This window comes from Hirundo rustica, chromosome 15 (assembly GCF_015227805.2).
Source record: "Hirundo rustica isolate bHirRus1 chromosome 15, bHirRus1.pri.v3, whole genome shotgun sequence".
Lineage (NCBI taxonomy): Eukaryota > Metazoa > Chordata > Aves > Passeriformes > Hirundinidae > Hirundo > Hirundo rustica.
In genome coordinates this window covers 15,498,612-15,526,232 of record NC_053464.1, presented here as the reverse complement: position 1 = coordinate 15,526,232, position 27,621 = coordinate 15,498,612, and the positions used below count along the sequence as shown (strand labels likewise).

Here is a 27,621-nt window from a genome sequence, read left to right as displayed (position 1 = left end):
CAGCGCGAGGGTCAGTGGGAGACGGGGACGCAGCGGCGCCTGGCCCTGCGTGACAGGGGACACACGGACGGGCACACGCAGCCTGCCACCACCGTGTGCCCACGCCGGCTCAGCCGCCGGCCCGGGGCACGGAACAGCGGCAGGGAGCCTTGCTGGCATCGCCCCCAGCCGTGCCGGTCCCTGGCCGATGGCACTGCCGTCCTGGTGGCTCATCCCAGCCCTCCCAGGGCTCCTCTCCTCCAGGCTCCTCGGGGTGTGGAGGAGATCAGCGGGGTGTGCAGGACTGTCCCCGACTCCGGTGGGAACAGTCCCTGGAGCGCTGGGCACGGCTCACAGGGACGCCCCATGGGTACTCCCGAGGTGCCAAGTCCTCCCTGGGGTGACCCCACAGGACAAGCCCCGGGATGCTGGGTCAGCTCTGATGGGCTCTTCTGCCCAGGCTGCACCCACATCACTGCCCGGGGTAGCTGCCCTGTGCCCCAGGGCAGCACAGCGGCCACACCAGCACCCCCGCACTGCACCCACCCCAGAGCCAGCGCTGGAACCGCGACACCCCTGGTGCACCCCCCACGGCCCCTCCCCAGCCCCGGCTGCTGCTTCAGGGCACAGAGCCCAGACCCCTCCTCTGTCACCGACACACCGAGCCGCCTGGAACCACCCCAGGAATCCACAGCTCCCCGAAACCAGGGCTCCGGGGAGCCGCTCACCGCCTGCAGGGAGAGCAAAAGCAGGGGCAGCTCTCGCTTGGCAGAGAGAGACCCCGGGATCGGCAGCTGGGATCAGGCACAGCAGCACGCCTGGCACTGCCCCCAGCACCCACAGCTGGGAAACCTGGCCCCCGAGGCACCTTTTTTATTTATCTCCTTGTCTTCATTTCATTAAGGCTAGACAGTCAATCTTTTCCCCGAGCTAAATATTTCATTTCCATTAAACCCCGATTAGCTGCCAGATCCACGGCGGCCCTCGGCCCAGCCCTGGCGTTAACCTTTCCCACGGGGGCAGGGGGCAATCAGGGGGTTCGACGCTGTTTTGGGGAGCCATAACGGAGAGCTGCCCCTGGCATCCCAGGCTGGGCATGGGGCAAGCTCTGGATGGCAGCCCCGGGCCCAGCCACGCTCTCCTCACCGGCACAGGGATTGCTGGGATGGGGACAGCCTGGGGGGAGCCTGCTGTGCCCCCCACGGAGGGGCTTGGATCTGGAAGAAGATTTGGACACTTACTGAAATCCCCTCTGCGGGGGGAAGTAATCCCGTATAATTCCCCAGGGATGATGACAAAGGGGAGACCCGAGGCATCCGAGGTATTTCCATGGATCTTGCTGGGGGAAAGAATTTTCCGGAATTGTGACTGGTGGGGGTTGATTTTTTTGATTCAGTTTGGGGTGATGGCCCAGGCCTGGCTCGCTGCCATCCATCCCTGCCCCCGGCTCCAGCTGTTGGCGGGTCGGGTCCCTCCAGAATGCTCCCTGGGGACAGGACAGCCTGGGCAGGGGCACCTGGACAAGGTGACTGCGGGCAGCTGACGGCGTCCTCTGCGCCCTGCAGGGGTCTGTGCCTGCCGTCCCCGGGTGTGCAGAGCTCTGGGGACCCACAGGGGACACTGCACGGCCAGAGCCCCCAAACCACCCCCGCCACCCTCCCCATGGCCGGGCGGCGGCGGAGACCCCGCACGGGGACGTTGTTATGGAAACGGCAATATCCTGCCATTCCTCTGATTAGAGCAGGAATTGGAAAGCTGGGCCCGGAGCGAGGCCAGATGGAGACCTGATTCCTTAATGGCCGTGGTCTCAGCCGGGCTGTAATCCCACCACGTGTGGTGCCAGCAGCAGCTCCAGCCCCAGCTCCGGCCGCGCTGCCCAGGAGCAGCAGATCGGCAGCACTGGCGGCACCCGGGGGCTCCAGAGCCCCAGCGGAGCACTGCCAGGGCATCCCGGGATGGGTGAGCACTGCCTGGCACTTCAGGGGCTCCAGAGCCCCAATGGAGCACTGCCAGGGCATCCCGGGATGGGTGAGTACTGCCTGGCACCTCAGGGACTCCAGAGCCCCAATGGAGCACTGCCAGGGCATCCCGGGATGGGTGAGCACTCCCTGGCACCCCGGGGGCTCCAGAGCCCCAGTGGAGCACTGCCAGGGCATCCCGGGATGAGTGAGCACTGCCTGGCACCCCGGGGGCTCCAGAGCCCCAATGGAGCACTGCCAGGGCATCCCGGGATGAGTGAGCACTGCCTGGCACTTCAGGGGCTCCAGAGCTCCAGCGGAGAACTGCCAGGGCATCCCGGGATGGGTGAGCACTCCCTGGCACCTCGGGGGCTCCAGAGCCCCAGCAGAGCACTGCCAGGGCATCCCGGGATGGGTGAGCACTCCCTGGCACCCCGGGCAGCCCCTGGCCCCAGTGGAGACCCCCCAGCCCCGCACTTCCAGAGCTGCTGGCAGCGCTGGCCGAGCCCTCGCCCGCACCAGCTCCCACCCTGCAGAACTCGGGTTATTTTCTGGCCAGGCTTTTGGAGTGTCTCCAGTGACTCTGCAGCTAACCCCAACTCCCTTCCAAATCCAGGAACCACACACAGCCTGGGCAGGAGGGCACAGCGCTGCTGGGCTGAGATGCCACCACGCTTGGCTCAGCCGGCGCTTGGAAAGCTGCTTGGCTTCTTCCCACAGGACCCCCCCCGGCCCCTTCCCACAGGACCCCCCCAGCCCCTTCCCACAGGACCCCCCCAGCCCTGTCCCACAGGACCCTCCCAGCCCCTTCCCACAGGACCCCCCCAGCCCCTTCCCACAGGACCCCCCCAGCCCCTTCCCACAGGACCCTCCCAGCCCAGCCGCGCTCCCCCGGGAGCGGCAGGCCGGGGAAGCCGCGGTTTGGTGGCTCCAGGGCGGTGTGGCCGTGGCCCCTCGTACCTGATGCTGTCGAAGAGCGGCTGGTGGGGCTCCTGGCTGAGCGCCGCGCACAGGGCGTGGGCCAGGCGCTCCACCCTCCTCTCGGCCGCGTACTGCTTCAGCGCGGAGAACAGCTTCTCCTTCAGCTCCGGCTGCTCCCCGAGGACGGCGTGCACCTGCAGCACGGGGCAGGGAAGGGGCGCTGAGCAGGACTGCGTGGAACCGTGGGAAAACGTGACACGGAAAGCGTGTCCCGCTCCCTGCTCGGCCGAGGTGGAGGGAGGACAGGGGCGCTTCGGACACAGCACTGCCGTGCTCTCACACGTGGCCCTGGAACTGCCGCTCCAAACGTTCCACCGGAACGGTGGTGGCACCCCACACTCCCGAACTCTGCTGGGTCACAGTGGCCCCGCGGGAGTGGCACAGCTGGGGTGGAATCGGTCTGGAGTCTGCCTGGCAGAGGATGCTGCAATGGGCTTTTGGAGCTGTTTGAGTTCCCTGCTTTGTGCTTCACTCCCTGATCCCTCTGGGCAGCTCTGTCCTGCTCTCAGCAGCGGGAAGCTGCTGGGAATGGGGAGACAGAACACGGAGGTGAGTGCCAGCCCTGGAAACAGCACTGAGAGCTCCCAGCCACTGTCCCATCCTCTCCAGCTGGGACAGGCGGTAATTAGCTAATTACCATCGACAGAGCTACCCTCACGGGACCCTCATTCACCTCCTCTCGCACTGGGGGCTTGTCCTTTGTCCTTGGGCGGTGGGAGCTGGCTCCTCACCTGGACCTCTCGTGTGGGATGCAGGAACTCCCTGTGACTGTCTCCGTACATGTGTGTGAGTTGGGTTTTCCTGAAAGGTGAAGTTTTTGTGCTGCCAGCAGGTTTAACTGCAGGCTTTAACTGCAGGAAGGGGAGAGGAGCCCCTCACCCTCACAGGGCTCTGCGTGCACCCCCGCGCTGGCACTGCCAGCAGAGGGGAAGAGCCTTTTTTTTCCAGGTGTTGTCCCACTTGGCAGTTCCCCGGGGAGCTGGCACGGGCACCGGGGCCCTGGCAGAGCCCCCCAGTGCCGCTGGCTCTGTGCAGGCACTGCTGGGGCTCCCGGCAGCGGCACCACTTCAGGGTTACCAAATGCGGGGCAGCCCCAGCAGCAGCGTCCCCGGGGCGGGCTGGTGAGCGCCGTGCCCAGGTCCGGCACAGCACTGACAGACTCTGGTGCTCTGAGGGATCCCAGAGGCTGCTGTGGAACCTCTGCCTGGGCTGGGATTGCAGGGTTTGGTGGGGGGGGAGTTGCAGAATCATTTCGGTCGGAAGAGACCTCCCAGACCGTGGAGCCCAAGCTGTGCCCGATGCCCAACTTCTCACCCGGCCCAGAGTGCCACGTACAGGGACTCGTGTGTTACCCTGGTTCTTCTGAGTTTTTTATAGCCTTTTTGATTTTCATAAATGGAGTCAGATCTTTTTAGTTACTGTACAATATTAAGAGCAGTTTCTACCTTTTTCCCACAGATGTAACATAAACAAATCCTTTGTTTTTCATTCTCTGTCCTTTGTTTGCATATTTCTAACCTGAAAACAATTGTAACTGACAGCTGGTTTAGCCACTTGGCTGAGGGGTGAAAAACCCCAGAAGCCAATCTTCTGCTAGACCCACAAATGTATAAAAAGTAAGAAATAAAACAAAGAGGCTCTCTCTCCACCTGGTTTCAGCTTTTGGGCTGGACGGAGAAAGCTCTGCTCTGCAAAACCGCTTGTCTGTGTGTGGCTGCTTTGTGTGTCTCGGTGACACTCGTGGGACAGGGATGGGGACTCCCCCGCCATGCAGTTCCCAGTTCTGAGCACACCGGGGACAAGAGAAGACTTTGCCCTGGACCCGAGGCCGTGAGCAGCGCCCCGGTGATGCCCCCAGATGCCGGGACACTGGCACAGCCCAGCTCCAGCCCTGCCCCAGTGCCGCTGCCGTGGGCACCGCTGTGCCGGGCAGGACGCTCACCCAAAGGAAGGAGGCTGGGAAAAGGTGACCCGTGGGCAGCGCAGGTGTGAAATACACACCAGCAGCACCCTCCGACCTCCCGGCCTCACAGCGGGAGGGCGGCAGCGCCAGGGTGCTCACGGCACCCAGCAGAGCCGGGGCCCAGGAAAAGGAGGGGGTGAAACACCCCGCCGGGTTTAGGGGTTTCTACGTGATAGAGAAACCGGAGCCGCTTCAAACATCTGCGCTGTGAATTCGCCCTGGAGAGGCCGTGCCAGCTGAGCAGCGCTCCAGCAGCACGTGGGCTCTGCGCTCCTGCTCCTGCCCAGGCTGCTCGGGGCTGGCCCGGGTGGCTGCGTGGGGCTGGGGAGCGGGGGTACAGAGGTGCTGACGGGGGAGCCCGCAACAAACTCGCCCTCCTGTGATCACCCAGGAATTTTTTTACACGGCTTAATGAGACTTCGGAGACGGAGGAACAACGGCTCCTCCTCATTAATCTCCTGTAATCAGCAGGTATCTGTTTCCCACGCCCATGAATCCAAACCTCAGTGGGTATTTGTGAATCTTTAATGGGGAAGCTGACCGAGGGGATTCGCCTGATACCCACAAACCTCTTTATGGATGTCTTGTTTCTGTATTAACTCGGGATCAAAAAAAAAAAAAAAAAGCCCTACCAGTCTGGTTATTTTCATAACAGCATTTTAAAAGGCTACTTTGAAATGGAAATTAGAAAGATTTAAAAAAAAAAAAAAACAAACTGTGATCAAATTTTTAATTAGCACAAGGCGAGGTGTTTGGTAAAACACCCACTAGGAAGTTTTCAGGAGCCCAATGAAGATGTAACCGCACTGATGTTTTCCCTTTTGCAACAAAATAAGAGCTAAAATGTCTGTGGGGTGACAGGCCCGGACTTTGAAGGGGCATCCCGGCACGCAGCAGAGCAGGATCTTACAGTGCAAGGGAATAGGAACGTGGGGCCATCCAGCCCCAGGGAACCTCCCAGCCCTTTGCAGCACCCCTCTGCTCTCCCAGGTAATTGCCGGACCCTCCTCTGGGGTTTTCATCCCCCAAATCTGCACCCCAGCCCCGCGACCAAGCCGGGAGCGTTCCCCCGCCGTGTGCCAAGGCTGGAGGTGGGAACCCCCGACCCCCCGGGCACAGGGGGTGCCCAGCGCCCCTGCCCCTCGTCCCACACCCCGGGCTCACCTTCCTGCTGAACTCCTGCGCCTTCTGCCTCCCGTCCCGGCGGGCGGTGGCGGTGCCGCGCCCGCCGTCCCCGGCGCTGTCCCCGCGCTGTGGCCGCAGCAGCGCCAGGCGCAGGGATCGCCCGCGGCACGACCCCACCAGCGCGGCCGCCGCCTCCGGCAGCTCCACGGGCGTCCCGTCCACCTCCAGCACGTAATCCCCCGGCTCCAGCCCGCAGGCCGCCGCCGGCGACTCGGGGCTCACGCTGGCCACTCGCGGGGGGCTCTCGCTCGCCAGCTCGAAGCCGAAGCATCCCCGGGGCCCGGGGGGGATGCGGGCGCGCCGCAGCCGGGACACCACGCCGATGCTCGGGGGGACGTTGCCGCAGCGCCGGGCCAGCCCCAGCAGCGCCTGGCAGCCCAGGGAGGACACGGGCCGTCCCTCGATCTCCAGCACCTCGTCCCCCGGGCGCAGCCCCGCCAGCGCCGCGCTGCTGCCCTCCTGCACCCACAGGACGTAGCAGGGCCCCGAGCCGCTTATCCGGAACCCGAAGGACTCGGGCCAGCCCTGGTTGGTTGCCGGCATGGCTGCGACTGGAAGAGAAGCGGGGAAAGAGCGGAGTTGCGGCGGCTTTTCCACCCTCGGGGGTCGTTCCTGTGGGTGCCGCGTGGAGCCCGTCGGGTGGGGGTTACGGCGTGTGCTGTGTCCCCCTCGCTGAGGGAAGAAAGGCCCCAAGAGGCTGCATTTCCTCTAGATTTCCTTCAGATAACAGCTTTTACCCTGTCCTTGGCTGCTGGCGGTGCCACTGAGGAGGGCACGTTGGCTGTGAAGGTTGGGGCTACACGTGGCACAGCCCTGGTCTCACCTGTGGCACACGCCTACCCCCTCTCCCCAGGAGCCCCATTTGGGCATCCTCGTGTATTTATTTGTCTATCAGAATGATTCGTTCATTTCTCTGACATGTTACATTAGTGATCCAAGGACTTAAACCAGCTTGGTTTTAACCAGCTCTTCTCAACGCTCAATATTTTAGCTGTCTGCAGCTACAAAATTACTGCAAATCCGTTCGAATTTGCCAGTTCCTCTCAGCTCTCTGAGGATCGTTTCTTTGTGCCCTCTCAGTCCCGTGCATGGGTTGTCCTGATGGCAGCATCCCGAAATGGCAGGGTGATGCTTTCAGCAGGATTTGTTTGGCTCACGCGGGGGGTTTGGACTGGCTCCACGGATGCTCAAGGAGACATCGGGCACACGGGCCCTGAACATCTGCAGGAGTCGTCTTTGCCCGAGGTGAACCCTGCCAGCTGATGGGCACAGAGCACTCCATGCCCTTTCCATGCTGTGCTGTCCAGATGAGCTCACCACGGTCCTTTCCAACCCTCCCGTTCCCCGATTCTGCGATGTGCGAGCGCCTGCACTGTCCGCTGACGCTCACTAAAACAATTTGCGCGGGGTTTTCCTCTGCCTTTGATCTCAGCTGTCTGTGAAGATGCTTTTCACCCCCGTCTTTGTTCCGTCCGTGTCACTGAACGCACACTAACCGCTTACAGAAACGAAACTCGGTTTTACCCGGGCAAATCACCTTACAGAGACTGAGACTCAGAGGGGGAGAGCCGAGGGTGAAGCTCAGGGCAAGCCCAGCAGCAGCGGGATGAAACCACCTGCGACCAAACCCCATCCCCGGAGCTGCTGAGCGCGACTTCCGAGAGCTCCAGCAGGAGCCCAGTGAGCGCTGGGATGGTCCCACGGGACCACTGGCAGGGAAAAGCCCGGCAGATCAGCGGGGAGCCGCACGCCCTTGCACCTCGCCGCCCCTCGGCTGAGCACTTACAGAATTCCGCCGCCATCCAGGCAAGCCGGGGACTCTCAGATTTGTCCCGCCGAGGGCTCGAGGCTTTCTTGGATCTCCTCCATCACCCCTGGAAGCGCTTCCCATGCAGCCACAGGCCTCCTGGGAGCATTTTCCCGGCTCCCCCGTCCTCTGCAGCCGCCGGGGTTGGGGGCCCGGGGTGGGTGGAACGGCTGCCGTGGCACCGGGACAGAGCGGGCACGAGTGGCTGCCCCTTCCCGGCCTTCCTACGGGAGCCCTGCGCCCTTCCAGCTGCTCCAGCTCAGCGCCAGACACGCACTGAGGTCTTTCTGGCCTTTTCGGTTCCTAATTAACTTTATTTCCACCGCGCAGAGGAGCGCGGGCAGACTAATTGCCGTGCTCGCCCTGGCTGAGCCCGGTGCTGACCTGAGCCTGCAGATCTGGGGGGAATTAGGAGCTGGAAGGAGGGAAAAGAGATTAGTGTCTGTGGAGGGAAATCCTTTACCCACAGGGCAAATCCGAGGCGACAGCGCTGCGCGGAGCAGCGGGGACGGCGCCGGGAGCGCCCGGGCGCGCCGGGACCTCGGCGGCACAGGTGAGCGAGACGCGGGGGTTTCGCGAATGCAACCCACACGAGGTTTGCTGCAGGGATTTGGGGGTCGAGGACTTTGGGGCTCACCGGGAGAGCTGTCCCCAACCAGGCTGCTCCGTGCGGGGCTGCGCAGGGCGGGGAGCAGCCGCGTGTTCGGCAGCAGAGCCCCCCGCGCTGGCACCCACTGCCCCTTAAGCCGCTATTTCTGATTTTCTCCTCGGCTTCCTCGGCACTGAGGGATGCCAGGGCTTAGCACGCTAAGAGGTTTGAGGGAATTACACGTCCTGCTGCGGCACCAGCGGGAGGGGAGTCTGCATCTCCCCACGGGCCAGAGATCCGGCCTCTCTGGCTCCGGCACGGAGCTGCTGGCAGCGATGGACGGGGTGGGAAAACCTCCCTGGGACAGCCGGGACAGCCGGGACAGCCAGGACAGCCGGGACAGCCAGGACAGCCGGGACAGCCAGGACAGCCGGGACAGCCGGGACAGCCAGGACAGCCAGGACAGCCGGGACAGCCGGGACAGCCGGGACAGCCGGGACAGCCGGGACAGCCAGGGCAGCCAGGGCAGCCGGGACAGCCGGGACAGCCAGGGCAGCCAGGGCAGCCGGGACAGCCGGGACAGCCGGGACAGCCGGGACAGCCGGGACAGCCGGGACAGCCGGGACAGCCGGGACATCCAGGACAGCCGGGACAGCCGGGACAGCCGGGACAGCCGGGACGGCCGGGACAGCCGGGACAGCCAGGACAGCCGGGACAGCCGGGACAGCCAGGACAGCCGGGACAGCCGGGACAGCCGGGACAGCCGGGACAGCCGGCACCGGGCTGGGCACAGCCTGAGCAAGGAGAGCTGTGGGACCCTGCTCTGCACAGCCTGAGGATGAGCACCATGTGGCGAGGCTCTTCCTCCTGCTCGGGACCTCTGTGGTCATGTCACTGCTCCAGGGGATGGAAACCCACTCCTTCCTCCTCTTCCTGCTCCTCCTGCCCTCTCCAGCTCCTTTCTGGCAGGTTCTCCTGCACAAATCTCCTTCTGAGCAGCAATCCCCAGGCTTTGGGACATCTGTCCTCCCGTGCTGACACAGACACACACAGCTCCTACAAACTATTGCGCCTCTGTTACTATTCCCTGCCCAAACAGTCAAAACTGCAATTAATTCTGCAATTAATTTTTTTTTTCCCAAGCCAGTGAGGTAATTGCTTATTTTCCCTCCATTTTTAACTGACTTGAACATTTTAAAATCTGGCATCAAATTTTAATCCTTGAAAGAACTGAGCTCTGGGATCCCGAATGAAAGGAGGCGGTTTCCATTAAGACCTTCTGCCAGACTTGGACCAGATCAGACTTTCTAAGTGATTTTCACAGCGCCTGGACTGAATGATCTCCATCCCTCTGAGCCTCAGCCTCTGCCCAGGTGTTTGCTGCCTGGTTTTCCTTGAGCACAGCCTGTAAGGGCGCCGGGAGTGCACCAGCTCCCCGTCGTGCTGGCGCCAGTGCCAGGGTGGTGGCCCTCGCTGCAGCTCCTGTCCTGGCCGTGCCCAGGGGCCGTGGCACACAGACCCTGCCTGTCCCCCCCACAAATAAACCTCCCCCAGCCCCTTCTGTGCCGCCAGCCCTGCCAGGTGACATCCAGCGACCCAAGCTGTTCCTGTACCTGCAGAAGTTCTGCTGTCTCAGTAGGATGGGGGGAAAGGGCTTTTCCCTCCATCCTCCATCAGGACCCGGGTGTCCGTGTCCCAGGAATATCCTGGCTGCATTTCTCCCTCTTGTGTCCCGTTTGGTGCACTGGGGGCCCAAGTGCGTGCACTGGGCTTACCAAGGGAAAAAAGAGACTCTTCCTGAAACTCGAGCTCCTCTCCTGCCTCCCACCAAGACGATTCTCGTCCTCTTTGGCCTAAGCTCCTGGAGCATCCCTGGAACGCTTACCTGTGCTCTCCGAGCTCCAGCCAGCGGCACAGCGGGGCCCAGAGCTGGGAAAACCATCCCAGCAGTTTGGGAGCCTCTGGATCGGTGGCGCGGACGAGTTTCTCTGGCAAATTCCAGGCAGGCACCGTAACCCAATCGGCCCCGGGCGGTTTCAGTTGTCAGACAGCACGGAGGGACGGGCACAGCGCTGCATCCCGCGGGCTCCCACCTCATCCCCGCCCCGGGTGGGAGCCGGCAGGTGCGGGAGCGGACCCCCCTCGCCTGGCACACGGTGGGACAAGGAGGGTGCGGGTCACACGGGAATACCGCGCTCAGAGCTCCGGGGAAGCACGAGAATTTTGCCTTTAGAGACTCCAGCAAAGGCCACGACCCTGAAGGGAATTTCGGCGGCTCCCGAGGAGCGGCACGGGACGGGCAGGGGCAGCGGGTGGCGGCGCTGCGGGGGGACGGAGGCAGCGCGTCGGCGGCGCGGGGCTCGCACGGTAACGAGCTGCCCGGGGCTGCGGCACCGCGGGGCTTCACGGGCCCGTTCCGCCGGTGTTTTCACGGGTTTATGGCTGTCCGCAGGAGCGGGGGCCGCGCTGGCGCCCCGGTTCCCGCAGCCCGGAGCCGGGGCCGCCGCGGCGCCGGAGGGCGCTGGAAGCGCCGGGAGCGCCCGGGAGGAGCCGCTTCCGCCGGCCGCGGCTGCTCCGGGACCTGGCCCGCCCTGACCCCCGGGCCCCCGCGGCTGGAGGCTGGCCAGGGAAGGGGACGGGGCTGGGGAGGGAATGGAGCCCCAGGAGAGGCTGAGGGAGCTGGGAAAGGGGCTGAGCCTGGAGAAAATGGGGATCGGGGGGAGCCTTGTGTCTCTGCACAACTCCTGACAGGAGGGGACAGCCGGGGGGGATTTGGGATCTGCTGCCAGGGAACAGGGACAGGAGGAGAGGGAACGGCCTCAGCCTGGGCCAGGGGAGGGGCAGGGTGGACAGCAGCAGGAATTTCCCCGTGGAAAGGGCGCTCGGGGTTTGGAAGTGCCCAGGGAGGTTTGGATCCCCATCCCCGCAGTGTCTGGAGGTGGCACTCGGAGCTCCGGGCTGGGGACAAGGTGGGCACGGGGCACAGCTGGGAGGTGTTTGTCCAGCCTAAAGGATTTTGTGATTCTGTGTTTCTGCCCTGGCCCTCGCAGACAGAGACAGATAAAGCACTGCCCGCAGTGCTGGGGCTGCCCCATCCCTGAGCTGCGGGCACCCAGGGGTCCAACAGCTGCTCCTGCTCCGTTCCAGGGCTCGCCATGGAATTCCTGACGCTCTTCCTGATTTACCTGAGCTTTGTGCTGGCCCTCACCGCCCTGCTGTGCCTCTGCTCGGCAAGGAAGGAGAGCTTCCTCGCAAGGAGCGTCAACAGGGCAAGCCAGGTAAAGCGCTGGGCTTGCAGAGAGAGGAGGAACTCCCCGGGGAATGATGGAATGATCAGCTCCCGTTCTGGTAACCTGCCCTGCCATGTTCGGCTAAAATTAGTGTGACTGCTATATTTGTTCTCAAAAAAAACCCCAAAAACCACCCCCAAAACAAAAACAAAAAAGAAAAAAAACACCAAACCACCTTCCCCCAAAAATCCCCGGTATGTGTGGTTAGAGTGGTGATATATTTCATCCTGTTTTAATGCCCGCTCTTCAAGGAAGTGGGATTGAATCATCTTCCTCTGAGATGATTAAATCCTGCCCAAGCAGGTAATAAAAATCATTTGGGTGCCCCAGCTCCTGCCCCAGCCTGTGCCTGTGTGGGGTGAGGATGGAGCTTCTCTCCACGCCAGGAGCGCCGTCCTCAGCAGCACCACAACACAACTTTGGAACATTAAATGAGAATCAGGCCCCGGGATTCTGCAGTTTTTTGGTACTGGCTGCTGCCATCGAGAGGAAAAAGCTTTGAGGGTTAAAACAGGGGAGAGGGTTCTAAGTGGTGGCAGATATTTTAGGGGAAGCTCTTTAATGTGTGTACTAATGCTGTAGGCTCTTGTTCACTAAGAAAGAGGCAGGAATGAAGAGCTTTAAAAGAGGATTAAGAATTGGCATTTTATTGTAAAAACAGGGACTTGGAAAAGCACCAGTTCATTTTTCTGTCTGTTGGGCTGTGTCTGAATGAAAAGGAAAAAAAAAAATCTGTAATATTGCTGGAAGGTAAAGGATGAGAGAGTTATCACTTAAATGTAAATTATATTTAATGCTGTTCACAGGAGTTCAGACAGCCTTTTTTTATTACTGGTATTATCCTTCCTTTGGATTTATAGACACACTGTGCAGAGAAATTGATTTTTTTTCCCTCCCATATCTTAATAGCTGCTGCTATGAAGTGTTTAAACAGCAGCAATTAAATTACTGCTGCGGTGTGAAGCCACTGTCTGGAGGAATCTAATCAATACCTGTGCCTGGGAAATAAATACGTGTGAATGTAATCAATATTTTACCTGGGCTGTAAATACAAGCAATGCTAAATGTAAGGTCACAATATAAGATAAATTATTACAGGATAAGGACTAATAGAGTACAAACCCCAGAAGGGTCTGAAGCTCTTCGAGAGCGTCCAAAGGACGGACACGAGGGTGGTGAAGGGCCTGGAGGGCAGCTGAGGGCACGTGGCATGAGCCTGCAGCGTGTTGAGGTCTCCTGCAGGTTCTTTTCTGCTGGGTTGTGTTTCCTTTTACAGCACACTTGAGAAAAAAAAAACCCTTCTTTTTACAAACACTCGTCCCTCGAAGTGCGGAGCTGAGGCGTGCCAGTTCACACCAAAATATTCAGCATCTTCTCAGCTCCGCATATGCTTTTTGCCTCCTGGTCTTTCACTTCTGAGGCAAGAAGCTCTCGCTGCATATTTTCCTTCCATGTCAGCTAGAAATAGGCTCAGCCTCTCTAATTCCTGCGCCGTGTTGCTATAGAGATGTGTCAGCTCGGAGCAGCCCAGCCAGACAATTCCGCAGGCACACCCCTGCCTCGGGGATCCACTCAGGGAGCACGGGCAGGTTCCTCCTTCAGCACGGCGATCAGACATGGAGCCATCGGGCTGGGGCAGAGCTGCAGCTGGAGAAACTGGATTTTGGGGGCTTTACGGCCGGCTCGTGGATTTTTTTCCTCTGTCTTCTGGAGGCCACGGGCTTTATCCCTTTGCTTATCTCCCCTTGATCTGTCAGATGGGCTGATGGAGCATATTGTAGCTGGGGAATTGGTCAGTTCTATCCCCTGCTTAACCCATCCCCACCCTGCACCCACCTAAGCTCCTTAGAACTGTCACACGTTAACCCAGATACGTCTGTTTGGGCCTGGGGGGCTCCTGGGAGCGTGGAACCTCAGTCCCACGTGGAAAAGCCCAGCTGCATTCCTGCCTCTCTTCTTTCTTCGTGGAAAGAGGGGGTCAGGCACTGGAACTGCCCAGGGAGGTTTGGAGTGCCCGTTCCTGGAGGTGTTCTGGAGGCGGCACTCAGTGCTCTGGGCTGGGGACAAGGCGGGGATTTGGCCCAGGTTGGACTCGAGGAACTCGAAGGGCTTGTCCGAGTGATTCCAGGATTCTCTGATTCCATGTGTTGTGGCTGGACTTTATGACCTTGAGGGTCTCTCCCACCTTTGATTCTGTGGTGGGAAGCTCAGGTGCCCCTGAAGAGGAGCCTCCTCCCCGGTGCTGTGGCTGTGCAGGTCCAGAGCTGAGGGATGAGGGACTTGTGCTTAAATCCGAGCTTGCCCCAAGGCAGCGGTGACGGCCAGGTAACACAGAGCTCCATTTCCCTCAGGTGCTGTCCCTGGTGATCCCCACCCAGCTCCAGAGGGTGACACACCGGGCACTGCACAGGCTCTTCCACACAAGGTATTGCACTTTTATACCTTTGGCATTTGTTTTCACTGGTTTTTCTCCTTTTTCTGGTTACCGTTGGGATCTCCTGCCCCCATCAGAGCTCTCAGCATCATCCTTAGATATTCTGTCTCCATTTGGGATGCCTGGCAGGGATTACAGATTCCCTTTGAGGTTTGCCACGCTGTTGTCTCTCCCTTGCGTGCTCGTTGTTTAGAGGGTGGTGCCCTGGAATGTTTGAACATATTGACAAATGGAGATAATGTGGCTCAGGAGCAGATGTTGGTCACACTGGTGGGATCCTGCATCCCCACAGGAATTACCACAGCCTCTCTGGCAGCTGCAGATGGAGGCACACAGACTCTCAGTCTCCATCCTCTCCCTCAAATCCCATTAGTCTCAGTCCAGCAGCCGGGATGTCCAGGTGGCTGAGGGGGAAGCTGCACAGCTGCCAGCGTGCAGCCTGCGGGATTCAGGTGGATTTTGTGGTGTCTGTGAACTCTGGTGCCTCAGGAATGATTTCAATCCCTTTTCTGTGGGGACAGCAGCTCGGTGTGACCGTGACTTCAGGGCTGTAAATCTGCAGCTGTGTGGGGAGTGCTGGGGTGTTTTCTGCCCGTTCTGCTGATCCTCTGCTCCAACACAGCCCGACACAGAGAGGTGACACTGTCAGAGGTTCTGGGGACACTGGGAATCTCCACATACTCTGGAACTGGTGTTCACCACTGCCCACCTCCTGCCACCCTTATTTTTCTAACTGCTGGTTACATTATTGCTGAGTTTTTAAGATTATTTTGGGGGATTTCTCTTTTGGCAGAATGTTTTGTGGCCTGTTGCTGTGGCATATTTTGTCAGCAGCAAGTGATTATAAGACTTTGTACTGACAGGGAAAAAAAAAACCCAAAGAACATGTGAATAAAGCAGGGAATTTAGCTGACATATTTAAAGGAGTGTATGTGGGAAGAAGAGGAGGAGAAGCCAGTGGATGGAGAAAACACTATTAATATGCAATCCAAGCTGGCCTGAAAACCTAAAAGAGGTGTCTCCTTGCATTTGGAAGGCGTTTGATCACCTCTGAGTGTACTTGACCTGTTAATCAGGATGCTGAGCATTGAGCAGACCGTCCCCTTTCCTTCCCAGGAGCTGTTTGTTCGTGGTCCTGCACGTAGCCCTGCAGGCTGCGGTGTTCGGGGAGTACACCTGGGAAGTGTTTGTGTACTGCTGGGAGCTGCAGTTCCACCTGCTCCTCCTGCTCCTGCCCTACCTGCTGCTGGCTGGGAACCTGGGCTGCTTCCTGCTCTGCTCCCGGGCCAATCCTGGTAAGACCACGCTCGTGCTCTTTGAAAACAGAAAAAAAAAATGCTACAAATCTCGTTTTTTTAGTTCTCTTTCTTGTCCCTTTCGCAGGTACAGTGACAAAATCCAATGCTGCGTCCCTGGTTAAGGTTTATGCCTATGATGGGGTGTTGTTTGAGAGAGGCCTCGTGTGTCCCACGTGCACCGTGGAGAAGCCAGCCAGGTCCAAGCACTGCAGTAAGGATCTGAAACTCCTCGATAACCATGGCAGTAAAACCTTCCCAGGGGAATTCTCCCCAGGGAGCTGCCGTTCCCACTACAGCTGTTCTGTCACCAGCTCAGTGCTCACAGGGCTGCGTTTGTTTTCCTGAGGTCCCAGCTGCATTTGCCCATCCGTGGAGCTGGTTGGGCGCTGTTCCTTCTCACAGAAATTACCAGTTCTGAGGGATAATTCAGGGTCAGGAACAGCTGATCTGGTGAGCAGCTGGAATCTAAATGAGAAATTATTACCTGTCAGGACCTGAGATCGGGATTTGCTGTTTCATAGTCACAGAACCCTGCAATGGTTTGGGCTGGGAGGGATCTTTAAAGCCCGTCTCATGTCAGCCCCTGCCAGGAGCAGGGACACCTTCCACTGTCCCAGGGTGCTCCAAGCCCTGTCCAGCCTGACCTGGGACATTGTCAGGGATGAGAAGTCCACCGCCTCTTTTTACATCTAAAATAAAGGTGGGAGCAGCAATCTCCACCTTTCAGGTGCTTTGCCAGCACTGTCAGAGCAACCAAAGTCTTGGAGCTGCGGTCCTGGTGAATAAAAGAGGAAATACCTTGTTTTTCTTAGGATACACAATTAAATTTACTCGCTTCAAAAGCCGCCAGCTAAACCCCGACTGCAACTCCCACGCACTTTCAGCTTAAAAAAAAAAAACCCCACCTAAAGATCGAACCCCTTACTCAGGGATGAAGTGCCTGTTTTGCCTCCTGGAGGTGTCTGCAGGACGTGCGTGCACCGCTTCGACCACCACTGCGTGTGGGTCAACAACTGCATCGGGGCCGGCAACGCCGGCGTGTTCCTGCTGTACCTGCTGTCCCTGACGGCCACCGCCGCCGCTGTCGCTGCTGTCACGGCTGCGTTCCTCCGCCGGGTGCTGCTGCTCTCCAGCGTCACGCACGGCACCTACCTGGATGCCCGGGGACACGAGCAGCCCGTGGGGGTTTCCTTCCTCGTCCAGGTCAGTGCTGTGAAACGTTCTGGGGGAGGCTGGCAGGGTTTTGGGACAGGCTGCAGGTTTTTAGCTGTTTTTACACGTGTAATTAGATTTAGAAAAATGTCACTGCTGTATGCTTCCAAAGTGGGGGATTTTTCTCACGGCACTTCCCGTCCTTACGGATTCCTGCCTCCAGGATCTGTCACCCGGCAGATCTGGTCCATAGAGGAGGAATTTACATTCCAATGACCAGCTGATTTAGGAAACAGCTGAAAGTCCCTGAGGAACCTTTGTGGAGGTGTTAGAGCAGGACACAGCACCTTGGAATGCAGCTGCAGCTCCACGTGCACATGGATGTGCATTCCAGCCGGGGTTGTGCAGTGCTCGTGGGATTCAACCCTCCCCTATTTTAACCGAGTTTTCTTTTTCTCTGCAGCACCTTTTCCTGGCTTTCCCTAGGATTGTCTTCATGCTGGGGTTTGTCCTCCTGCTCACGCTGGTCCTGGGGGGATATTGCTCCTTCAGTCTGTATCTGGCCCTCACCAACCAAACCACCAATGAATGGTGCAAATCCCGAAGATTTGGGGGTTCCCGCCATCCCCCCTCGCAGCCTCACGACAGACCCCTCGTCTACAAAAACATTTATTCAAAAGGGATCTGGAGGAACTTAAAGGAAATCTTTAACCCTCCTACAGTGTTGGAAAGGAAGAAGAGAACATGAAGCTGTTATTGTTTCTCTGGGCGTTTTTCAATGTTTTCTAAGATTTTAGCACAGCAGCGGGCTTGGCTGCCCCAGACGGATTTTGGAAGGAGATTACTGCAGAATTCACACACTGGTGCCTCAGCAGAGCATCATCTGAGCTCCTCCCTCAGTGAGACTCAGGGCCAGCTCAGCCCTGGCCCAATTACAGGGGTTGGGTCCATTTCCCAAAGCCAATCTCTCTCTCTGGGAAGGGCTAACACGGAGCTCCTGTGAATTATGAGGAAGCAGCATCTTCCTTGTGAGTCTCTTTCTCTGGGAAACAATTAACCCGTGACTGTTAACAATGACTACAACAGGTTGTGTGCATTTAACTGAAAAAAGGATTTCTGGCAGGATCTTACCTGCAGAAACCATGTCCTGCTGCAGCTTTGAAGCACTAACTTCAGGGAGGAAATTAAAGTGTCCCTGTTCTCCTCTCCTTCCAGAAATCCTTCTGTTTGAGGATAATAGAAGAAAAATTGGAAAAAAATATAGTAAGAACTTTAAATAACTTTATTTTTAAAAATGTATTTATTTACATGCCGAATCTGTACAATACGCAATTAAAAATCCATATATGGTTTAAAAAAAACCAAATTCCTATACAATATGGCTTTCCATCCCCCAGGCTGGCTCTCAGAGCAGCCTGGCTGGCATTGCAGGGTACAATGATGCATTCATAGACCAGTACATAAGGCTACTTGTCCAGGATATCAAAAGAAAAGAGAAATACTGCAGTACCATGCCTTGGGAGGCCGGAAGGAGTGAGGTTAAAGGCATGAGAGCGTTTCAGTGGTGCTTAACACACACCACAACTCCTTAGGTTTGGTTTCCTCAACTTGTTTCAAATGCATATATTTAAATAATCCCTTGTGAGACCCCACATAGTTGCTACGCTTTCTGGATCCTTTTAAAAACTAGACCACTGCTGTCCCGTGGGCAGAGGGGGCTGGTTCCCAAAGGATCTTCCTTAATTCGAGGCTGCTGTACAGAATGCTGAGTGACCTGTCAGTCTCCTCCGTGTGAGCAGGCCGAGGCTTTCACTTGTGGCGCTGGTTTTGGACTGAGAGCACCTCGGGCCTGCCCTGGCCTGGTTTAGGCCTGTCCTATCCTGTTTTAGGCCTGCACTGTCCCGTTTTAGCCCTGTCCTATCCCGTTTTAGGCCTGCATTATCCCATTTTAGGCCTGCACTATCCCGTTTTAGGCCTGCACTATCCCGTTTTGGGCCTGCATTATCCCATTTTAGGCCTGCACTATCCCGTTTTGGGCCTGCATTACCCCATTTTAGGCCTGCACTATCCCGTTTTAGCCCTGTCCTATCCCGTTTTGGGCCTGCATTATCCCATTTTAGGCCTGCACGATCCCGTTTTAGCCCTGCACTATCCCGTTTTGGGCCTGCATTATCCCATTTTAGGCCTGCACTATCCCGTTTTAGCCCTGCACTATCCCGTTTTGGGCCTGCATTACCCCATTTTAGGCCTGCACTATCCCATTTTAGCCCTGTCCTGTCCCGTTTTAGGCCTGTCCTATCCCATTTTAGCTCTGTCCTATCCCGTTTTAACCCTGCCCTAACCCATCCCATTTTAGCCCTGCCCTATCCCCTTTTAGCCCTGCCCTATCCCCTTTCAGGCCTGCAATATCCCATTTTAGGCCTGCACTATCCCCTCTTAGGCCTGCCCTATCCCGTGAAGCCTCATCCCCGCAGCACATTCCCCCTTGCCCCGTGAGCGGCCCCGGTGCCCGGCCTGCAGCGGCCGTGCCCTTCGGCAGCCGCCCTCCCTCACACGATCACCGTCTGCACCTCCACCTCTCCCTCCTGCGAGGCGGCGATCACGAACTCCCCCGCGTGCTCCATGATCTCGATGTCCTCGGACGCCACCATGGTGACGGTGGCCTCCTGCGCGGCCAGCCCGCCCTCGGCGGCCAGCACGGCGCCGTCGCCGATGGCCGAGGCCAGGGTCATGGCCACCTGCTCCGTGAGGCTCTCGGGCGTGGCGATGGTGATGGTGTCGGCGGCGTCGGCGGCCGCGGCGCCCTCGGCCACCGTGACGTTCTGCACGATGATCTGGTGGCCCGAGTTGGCCTGGTTCACGATCTGCTGCACCACCTTCATGATGTGGCTGTCGACCTGCGGGGGCACAGGGGCCTGCGCTGACGTTGGCGCGTTTACCGCGAGAACGAAGAACAACTCTCCCTGCAGCCGCGGGGCAGCGGCAGGAGCGGCTCTGCATTCCAGCCCTTCGCCCTCTGGAATGCGCCACCTCTCCTGTCACCGAAGGAGTGCTTTACCTCATGTCTTGTCCCCTCTATTATTTCAGTAGCTTCGCTGGTCTCCATGTCTTCAGTAGAAGTCTGAAAGACAAAATGAGACGATTCCCTTTCTGTGCTCCTGTAAAAAGAATTTTATCACCGAGATATAATTCACTAAGATCTTTTATACAAGTCTTTCTGTTCCCCCCACACGCAGCAGCTACTCCGAAGTCGACTCCTTGACATTCTCTCCCAACCCCATTATCAGGAACTGCTTAAAATGAATGCACAATAACTGAAAGAGAATGTCCTCCCTCAGCAGGATTTGGCCAAGCAGCAGATTTTTCTCCTACTGGAGAAAAACGATGGCAGCACTCAATAATTGAGCTGTATCACTCAATAATTGAGCTGTGTTACCCTGCTGGGATGAGAACTGGCTCTGTGTGATGGAGGGGAGAAAGTGAAACACAGAATTCATTGCTCTTGGCAGCTTCTGTTAGAAACAACAGTTTATCTGGGACACAGTAAGATAAACAGAAATGGGAGAAAATAGGAGGGAAAGCTGAAACAAACTTCTGAGGGCCTATAATCTGATGTGGTCAGTTCTCAGGCTCAGCCTCCTGCTGAACCACTGTTAGCCTCCTCTTCTTTTCCTGGCACACACAGCACTTTGGGAGGGTGGGGAAGCTCCAAGTGCTTTCCTTCCAAACACGGCTAATCCCACTGACTCCCGGGGCCATGCAGGCAGGGCAGAGCCTGTTTTACCTTCTCCCAAAAGCCTGGAGCAGGAACATGAAGCACTGCAGAGCTTCTCCTGACCAAATCCTGCGCCAAATTCCCTATGAGCAGGCCGGCTGCCCCTTCTCACCTCGATGATGTATTCCTGCGTGTCTGCCACCACCGAGGAAAACTCCACCAGAACCGTGTGCGGATCTTCCGAAAGGACCGTGGCTGCCAAGTTGTCAGCGGACTGACTCTCCTCTGACACTATCACTTCTTCCACCTCTTTCATAGCAAGGAGGCAGCCACCTGCATGGCAGTCCAGAAAAACATCATTTTTTGTGACCATCTCCAATAGCAGCTGGAAGATGATGTACAGCACCAGCAAGGGGACGCCGTGGACAAGTGACCAGTGTCACTCGAGGGGTTCCTGGCCCACCAGGACGAGCCAAGGAACAGCCCAGGAGCACAGCAGCTCTCCAGTGCAATTCCAAACACCACATGGGTAAATTCAGGTGGTAAAACCACTCAGGGTTTCCAAGGACAAATGTCTTCCACGTGTGAAGAACGTACAGGAAGAATTTGGGTATGTTTTAAATCGTTGATCTTCTCTGCTGATACATTTTAGTATTTCCTACAAAAGTCCATTTTCTCCTCCAGTAAACTTGTATCATTCCTTTGGAATAACACCGTCAGCACTACCTGAAGCAGTCTGGAAATCAATCCCTGCTTAGGAGCTAAAGGAGCAGCAAGCCCAGAACAACTAATCCCACCGAACCAGATTACCGGTGAGAACTTTACTCGGACATCTCCCTCCCAGAGCATCCGCGCTTCCGTGCGGGTCATGAGATCCAGGCTCACCACCATTCCCACCCAGGCCTGCCCAAACCCAAGGCCGGAGCAGGCTCCCCCCAGGGCAGCCCCGCTCACCTTTGGTTTTGAGGTGCCTGTTGAGGGTGCCGTGCTCGGCGAAGCCGCGCCCGCACTTGTAGCACTTGAAGGGCTTCTCGCCGGTGTGGTGGCGGATGTGGCGCACCAGGGAGCCCTTCTCCCGGAACCCCCGGCTGCAGAACTGGCACACGTAGGGCTTGTCCTCCAGGTGGGTACGGAAATGCACCTGCTGGGCGTTCTGCACACACACGGAGGCGAGGGAAGGGCTCAGAGAGGACAAGGCCAACTCACAAGGGAAGGGTTTAACGCCCAGGGTGGAACTTGGCGTCTTTTATGGGACACACGGATGATTTTCTTGGGTGGTGACTCCCCAAGTCAGTGCTCTCACCGAGACTCTACAAACCATGAGACACTCGCTTGCTCCCTCCCTCTCCCCCTCCCCTTGCAGTGGGCTGGAGAGCATTGGAGGCACCTTTTGGTGAAGGTCATGGACTGAGGCAAGAACAATTTACCAGAAACAGAAATAAGATAAAACAACGCTACTGATGACAGAGGGTGCAAGAAAGAGGCCAGCAATTCACCTTCCCTGATAACAGACAGAAGGAACCCCTTTCCCCCACACCAGAATGTTCTGGCCATGCACACTCCTGGCTACTGCAAAAATTAACCCTGTCCTGGCCAGAACCAGGACACTGTTATTATATATTTGTTCCACACATGAAGGAACAGTTTCTTCAGAAGTGTGATGGTTTTACAAAGATTTTGCCCACTAAACCAAAACAGCTCTCTGGAATTTCTGATCACCGAATCACTGAATGGTTTAGGTTGGCAAGAACCTTAAGGAACATCTTGTTCCACCCCCTTGCCATGGGCAGGGACACCTTCCACTGTCCCAGGGTGCTCCAAGCCCCGTCCAACCTGGCGCTGGGCACTGCCAGGGATGGAGCAGCCACAGCTTCTCCGGGCATCCTGTAAGAGGCAGTTTGCTCTGTGAGGAGCAAAGCCTCTGCCAAAGCCTGGCTCTGGGGAGGGCAGGGCGGGGGTCTGAGGGGCGCCCACCTTTGTCTTGTAGCGCTTGCCGCACTTGGGGCAGGCGTAGGGCCGCTCGTCCGAGTGCACGCGCCGGTGCCCCTTCACGTGGGCGATGGTCTTGTAGAGCTTCCCGCACTCCCCGCAGCGGAACCGCCGCTCGTTCACGTGCACCTCCTGGTGCTTCTTCAGCAGGTAGCCCTTGGTGAACTCCTTGCCACACTCCTCACACTTGAAAGGTTTGTACTCTAGAGGGACAGAGAGAAAAACGAGTGGTTGATCCAGGCAACCCGCAGCACGAGGATCTGGTGCAGGTGTAACTGAATTGTTACAAAAAACAACCGGGACAAGGAGAGGAGTTGTATTGTCAACCACATGTGTGGGCTTTCACAGAACCCCAAAATGGCTGGGGTTGGAAGGGACCTCTGGTGATCATCCAGGCAGCGTCACCTGGAGCAGGTGACACAGGAACGTGTCCAGGTGGGTTTGGGATATCTCCTGAGGGAGATCCACACCCTCCCTGGGCAGCTGTCCCAGGGCTCTGCCGTGTCAGGGCTCTGCTCTGCCCTCTGCCATGGAAGGAGGTTCTTCCTCACGTCAGGGTGGAACTTGTCGTGTTTTAGTTTCTGGCCATTGCTCCTCGTCCTGTCACTGAACAGTCTGGAACCACGCTGTGACACCCCTGGGAGGGATTTGTGTGGATTGATGGGATCCCCTCTCAGCCTTCCCTTCCCCAGGCTGACCAGGCTCAGCTCCCGCAGCCTCTCCTCATCAGAGGAGCTGTACGTGGCTGAGGTCCGAGCCACAGCTCGTGTCACACAGCAGCCCCAGCAGAACTCTACCTGTGTGACTCTTGCTGTGAGTTTCCAGGGCAGCAGCTTCATTGAAGGCTTCATTACAGTGAGAGCAAACGTATTGTTTGTACCCATTGGTTCTTTCTGCAGGTGTCTGCTGGAGAGAAAATCGGGAAAAGTGCTTTTTCTTTTTGTACTGGTGTGTCCAGTTAGGATTGCTACCCAAATTCCCAGTTAAACACTCCAGCTTTGACAGGAAAGAGATCTCTGTTGTGGAAAGAGACAGCACGTGTGTGAAGTAACATTTCCTAACTCTAAAACCTGACACAAATGGCAGAGACACCTGAGGACAACAGTGCTGCCCACAACCAAATACAGACAGGGAAGATTAAAAAATTCATCTGTTGATGGAATACAAACATACAGACTCTGCTCCTTCCAGTTTGGCACACTCCTCCCCACACGGCTCCTCTTCCATGTCCACCCCTTTGTTTTCTGGCTCTTCTGGAGCAGCTGCCGCAGGTTCATCCGGCTTCTGCACCTCCTCCACAGCCACTCTCTCGATGACAAGTCCCGAATTCCTCATGGCCTGCCTCAGCAGGTTCTCACTGTTCACTTCCCCCTCGCACGGCAGCTCCTCAGGATGCGGCTGCTGAAGGAACAAAGAGGAATTTCGGCACAGCAAATCCACGATTCTTTACAGCAACGCTGCTGCGAGGGTCACTCTCTCTGGGGTGTCCAGTGCTGTGCTGTGGGGTTAAAAGATCAACCAGGGGATACCTTGGGCTGAGGAGGAAGAGGAGGTGGATCTGTACTCTGACAACCCAAGGGATGACAAACCCACATCGAAACCAACCAAAGGGACCCCTTCATTCCACACTCAAGAGTTACTGTCAGCACCCAAGACACTTCTGCTGTGAAATGTTCTTTGCATAAAACACACAGAGGGTGTCTGAGACAAGCAACACTCACATCTGCCTCCAGGGGTTTTGCATCCACCACGGGAAGCTCCTGCATCTGGACATGGACTTCATGGAGCACGTTGCCTTTTGCATCTGTCACGAGGTGGATGACGGGGGAGGCCTCGATGGATTCGCTCGCTATCGAGGACATTGTGTCTGTGTTGGAGCTGCAGGATCCTGCAAGGGGTGAACCACGTGGGGAAATGCACCCCTCAGCAACTCCCTGTGCCCTAAAAACATCTGCCTTAGAGCACAAGGTGCCTGTTAATGCCACCTTTGTACCAGATTCTCAAACGTTCTTCAGTTCACACCCGGCTTCAAGGTAATAGCTTTGCTTTATAAATTACTTTCTTCTGGTGTAAAAAATATAAACTCAAAAACCATGGGAATACTTTTTGTCATAAATAAGAATCATGGGTTGGCTTGGGTTGGAAGGGATCCCACAGGTCACCCAGTTCCACACCTTCCACCATCTCAGCCCTGCCCAACCTGGCCTTGGACACTCCCAGGGATGCTCCGGGCACCCGGTGCCAGAAGGAATTTCCATTCCAAGTGCTGTGAGGGTTTGGCTTTATCACAGGAGGCAGGTCCCGGCAGCACCACTGACCTGATGGCAGATCCTCTTTGTTGACAACGATTTCTTTGGTCATGTTGAAGCGTATTTTTTCAGTGCAAGGCGTCAGAGATTTAAGGTGCCGAGTCAAAGCTCCCGATTCCCGGAAGCTTTTCCCACATTTCTTGCATTTGTAAGGTCTTTCATCTGGAAATGACAAGAATCAAAACAACCATATTAAAGCCAGCACTGCCAGGATCAGCTCTGTGTGACAGGCTGAAGAACAGCACACGACTGTGCCTATCTCAGAACCTTCCACTGCCTCCCAGCACCCCAAACACTGGGAAGCTCAATGGTCTCAGCTCAGCTAAACGTGGGAAGCAGCAAGGAATTCCACTGGAAGGCAAATGGATAACCACAGACAGCTCCAGTAACAAGGAACTCCTATTTTGGAGAAGTCTTACCCGTGTGCCGCCGATGGTGTCGGATCAGAGACCCCTTTGTCCTAAAGGAAGTCCCACAGAGTTTACACTCATAGTCCTTCCTGCTGCTGTGGGTGATCATGTGAGCTTTGAGGATGCTGGCCTAGGGAAAGAATTTCCTTTAGAGATGTTCCAAATAGCTTAAAGATGTTACATTTCAGCTGTAAAGAACAACAGGGCTCCTTGTGAGAGCAGAAAATCCCTCTGGGAAGTGTGGCAGGCAGTAGAGCACACTGTTGGTGAGTCTTGGGATCTCCAAGTTTACAGCCAGCCTAAAAGGCTCCCTAAGCCACAGCAGCAGAGGGGATACTCACAGTTTTAAATGTCTTCTGGCACAGCTCACACACGTATCGCCCCTCCTTGTTCACCTGCAGCTTCACCTTGATCAGCTCGGTGGAAATGTCCTGCTCCTGCTCCTCGGGGCTGCCCTGCTCCTCACTGACCTCCCCATCCACGTGGCCATTGGGGTTCTCAAACACATGGTCTCCTGCTACAATGACCTCTTTGATGTGCCCACTGCCTGGGAAAAGGTGGGGAGACTGTTGGCTTCTTTACAGGACACAGCTTCACCCAACAAACCATCTACTGTTTCAGCATTTCGTGCACAAAGAAGGAGAAACGGTATTGTAAACCTGCAACTCGTTATGGCAACCTTCTCATCATGGCAGAATAAACTGGGCACTTCTGGGATAGAATTTAATATCTAATTTGCATTAATTAGTTGTATTAATTAAGTTGAAGGAGAGTAGGTTTAGAATAGATATTGCAAAGGAATTGTTCCCTGTGAGGGTGGGCAGGTCCTGGCACAGATTCCAGCTGTGGCTGCCCCTGGATCCCTGGCAGTGTCCAAGGCCAGGCTGGATGGGGCTTGGAGCAGCCTGGGACAGTGGGAGGTGTCCCTGCCATGGCAGGGGTGGCACTGGATGGGCTCTGAGGTCCCTCCCAACCCATTCCATGACTATTCCACGATCCTGACGTGAGGAGGATTGCAGAGCTGGCCCAGGGCTGCCTCCCAGAGCTCTCTGTGGGAACAGCCCGCCCCAAATCCCAGCGGCACAGAGGTGTCACCCACCCACCCACAGCCCAAACCAGCAGAAGAGGACAGAGATGAAGGAACAGGTACCAGACCCCCCCCGGGGATGCCAAGGCACCCCAGAGCTCACCTACGATGGCCGAGGCGTTGCTGATCTCCTCCGCTATGGAAGATGCTTCAACAACAATGTGAGCAACGGTGATGGACTCCTCGACAGCAGGAACCACCTGCTAGCACAGAGCACCTTTCAGCAGGCCGGCTCTGCCCGTCTAACCGCGCTGCTCCCTCCCCTCCAACCCAACAGACCGTTGCATCCTAATCATTTCCAGCCCCGGCTGGGAGAAGCCGCTGTCACCTTTTGTCCTTCCTGGCCGAGGAGCCCGGCGAGCGCGTCGGGAGGGCGCTGGCAGCCCTTCTGCAGCTTGTGCTGCACGAACTCCTCCAAGGAGCTGAACTCCGACTGGCAGCGCCCGCACTTGTGCACGTCATCCTCGTCTGCGGGGGGAAAACGCCGTCAGCGGGGCCGGGACACGGCTCCCCGGGATACCGGGATGGGTCAGGGTGAAGGGATGGCGGTGATCGGGGTATTCCGAATTCCCGGGGCACCCGGCACGGGATCGCGTCCGGACGGGCTGGAGCAGCCCCACGGCCTCTCCCGGCACCGCCGCTCCGCTGCCGGGGATACCGGAGGGGAGCGGAGCGATCGCGGGCGAGGCGCACGGAGAGCCCGCCGCCTCCCGCCCCGCTGACAGCACCCAGCGGGCCGCGCCGTCCCCGGGCCTGGCTGTGCCGGCCGGGGCCCCGTGAGGGCGGTACCTTGCTCGCCGAAGGGCGGCGGGAGGCCGATGAGGGCGGCGGAGGGCGCGGGGGGCCCGGAGCCCGCGGCGGCCGCGCCCCGGCCCGGCCCGGCCGCCTCTGCCGTAAGCGCCGCCGGCCCCGCGCCCGTTGCCATCGCGGCCCCCGTGTCGCAACGCGCCGCAAGATGGCGGCTTTACGGCCGTGTCGTCATAACAACGGGACGGGGCCCGGCGGGGAACGCGCCCGCCGCGTGGGGGTTCCGGGCGCTGACGGGCGCTGGCGGGCGGTGCCGGAGCGCGGCCCCTCCGCTCCCCACGGTGACCCCCGAGCACCGAGCCCCGGCGGAGCGGAGCCCGGGCAGATCCCGACGAGTTACCGCCGAGTTCCCTAACGCGTTACCGAACGAGCCCCGGGGCGCGCCGGCCAATAGCAGCGCGCGGGGGGCGGGCCCTCGGGCAGGGCGGCCAATGAGGGCGCAGCGCGCCGGGCGCCATCGGCGGCGACGTGCGCGGGGACGCGGGGGGGGGACAGCGGCGCCGGCTCCCGGCGGGGCGGGCGGAGCCGCCCAATGGGGTCGCGGTCCGCGCGGAGCGCGGCCAATGGGGAGGCGTGGCCGGCGGGCGCGGGGGGCGGCGCGGCCAATGGGGTCGCGGTCCGCGCGGAGCGCGGCCAATGGGGAGGCGCGGCCGGCGGACGCGGCCGCC

General features: G+C 58.0%; 2 protein-coding genes across 4 annotated transcripts; one reads left to right on the top strand and one right to left on the bottom strand.

The window, feature by feature from the left end:
- Positions 1-10,808: 10,808 nt before the first annotated feature.
- ZDHHC4 (zinc finger DHHC-type palmitoyltransferase 4) lies at positions 10,809-17,997 on the top strand. 3 transcript variants are annotated; one of them, XM_040079293.1, is made up of 7 exons: positions 10,809-10,829; positions 11,610-11,740; positions 14,104-14,177; positions 15,303-15,481; positions 15,570-15,695; positions 16,443-16,687; positions 17,100-17,997. In XM_040079293.1, the coding sequence occupies exons 2-7, from the start codon at positions 11,618-11,620 to the stop codon at positions 17,382-17,384; spliced, it is 1,032 nt and encodes a 343-aa protein (XP_039935227.1). In that variant the 5' UTR covers positions 10,809-10,829; positions 11,610-11,617; the 3' UTR covers positions 17,385-17,997. The 3 variants fall into 3 exon arrangements, with proteins under 3 accessions (XP_039935227.1, XP_058278594.1, XP_039935225.1); XM_058422611.1 differs by lacking the exon at positions 10,809-10,829 and adding an exon at positions 11,035-11,091 and having other exon boundaries at positions 11,612-11,740; XM_040079291.2 differs by lacking the exon at positions 10,809-10,829 and adding an exon at positions 11,127-11,431.
- On the bottom strand, positions 17,898-27,411 carry E4F1 (E4F transcription factor 1). The gene is made up of 15 exons (XM_040079447.1): positions 27,317-27,411; positions 26,936-27,108; positions 26,475-26,614; positions 26,250-26,346; positions 25,401-25,606; positions 25,069-25,189; positions 24,659-24,811; positions 24,062-24,228; positions 23,514-23,741; positions 23,138-23,243; positions 22,326-22,543; positions 21,306-21,504; positions 20,524-20,684; positions 19,695-19,757; positions 17,898-19,533 (listed from the first exon to the last, which is right to left on the bottom strand). The coding sequence occupies exons 1-15, from the start codon at positions 27,409-27,411 to the stop codon at positions 19,186-19,188; spliced, it is 2,475 nt and encodes an 824-aa protein (XP_039935381.1). The 3' UTR covers positions 17,898-19,185.
- Positions 27,412-27,621: the final 210 nt, after the last annotated feature.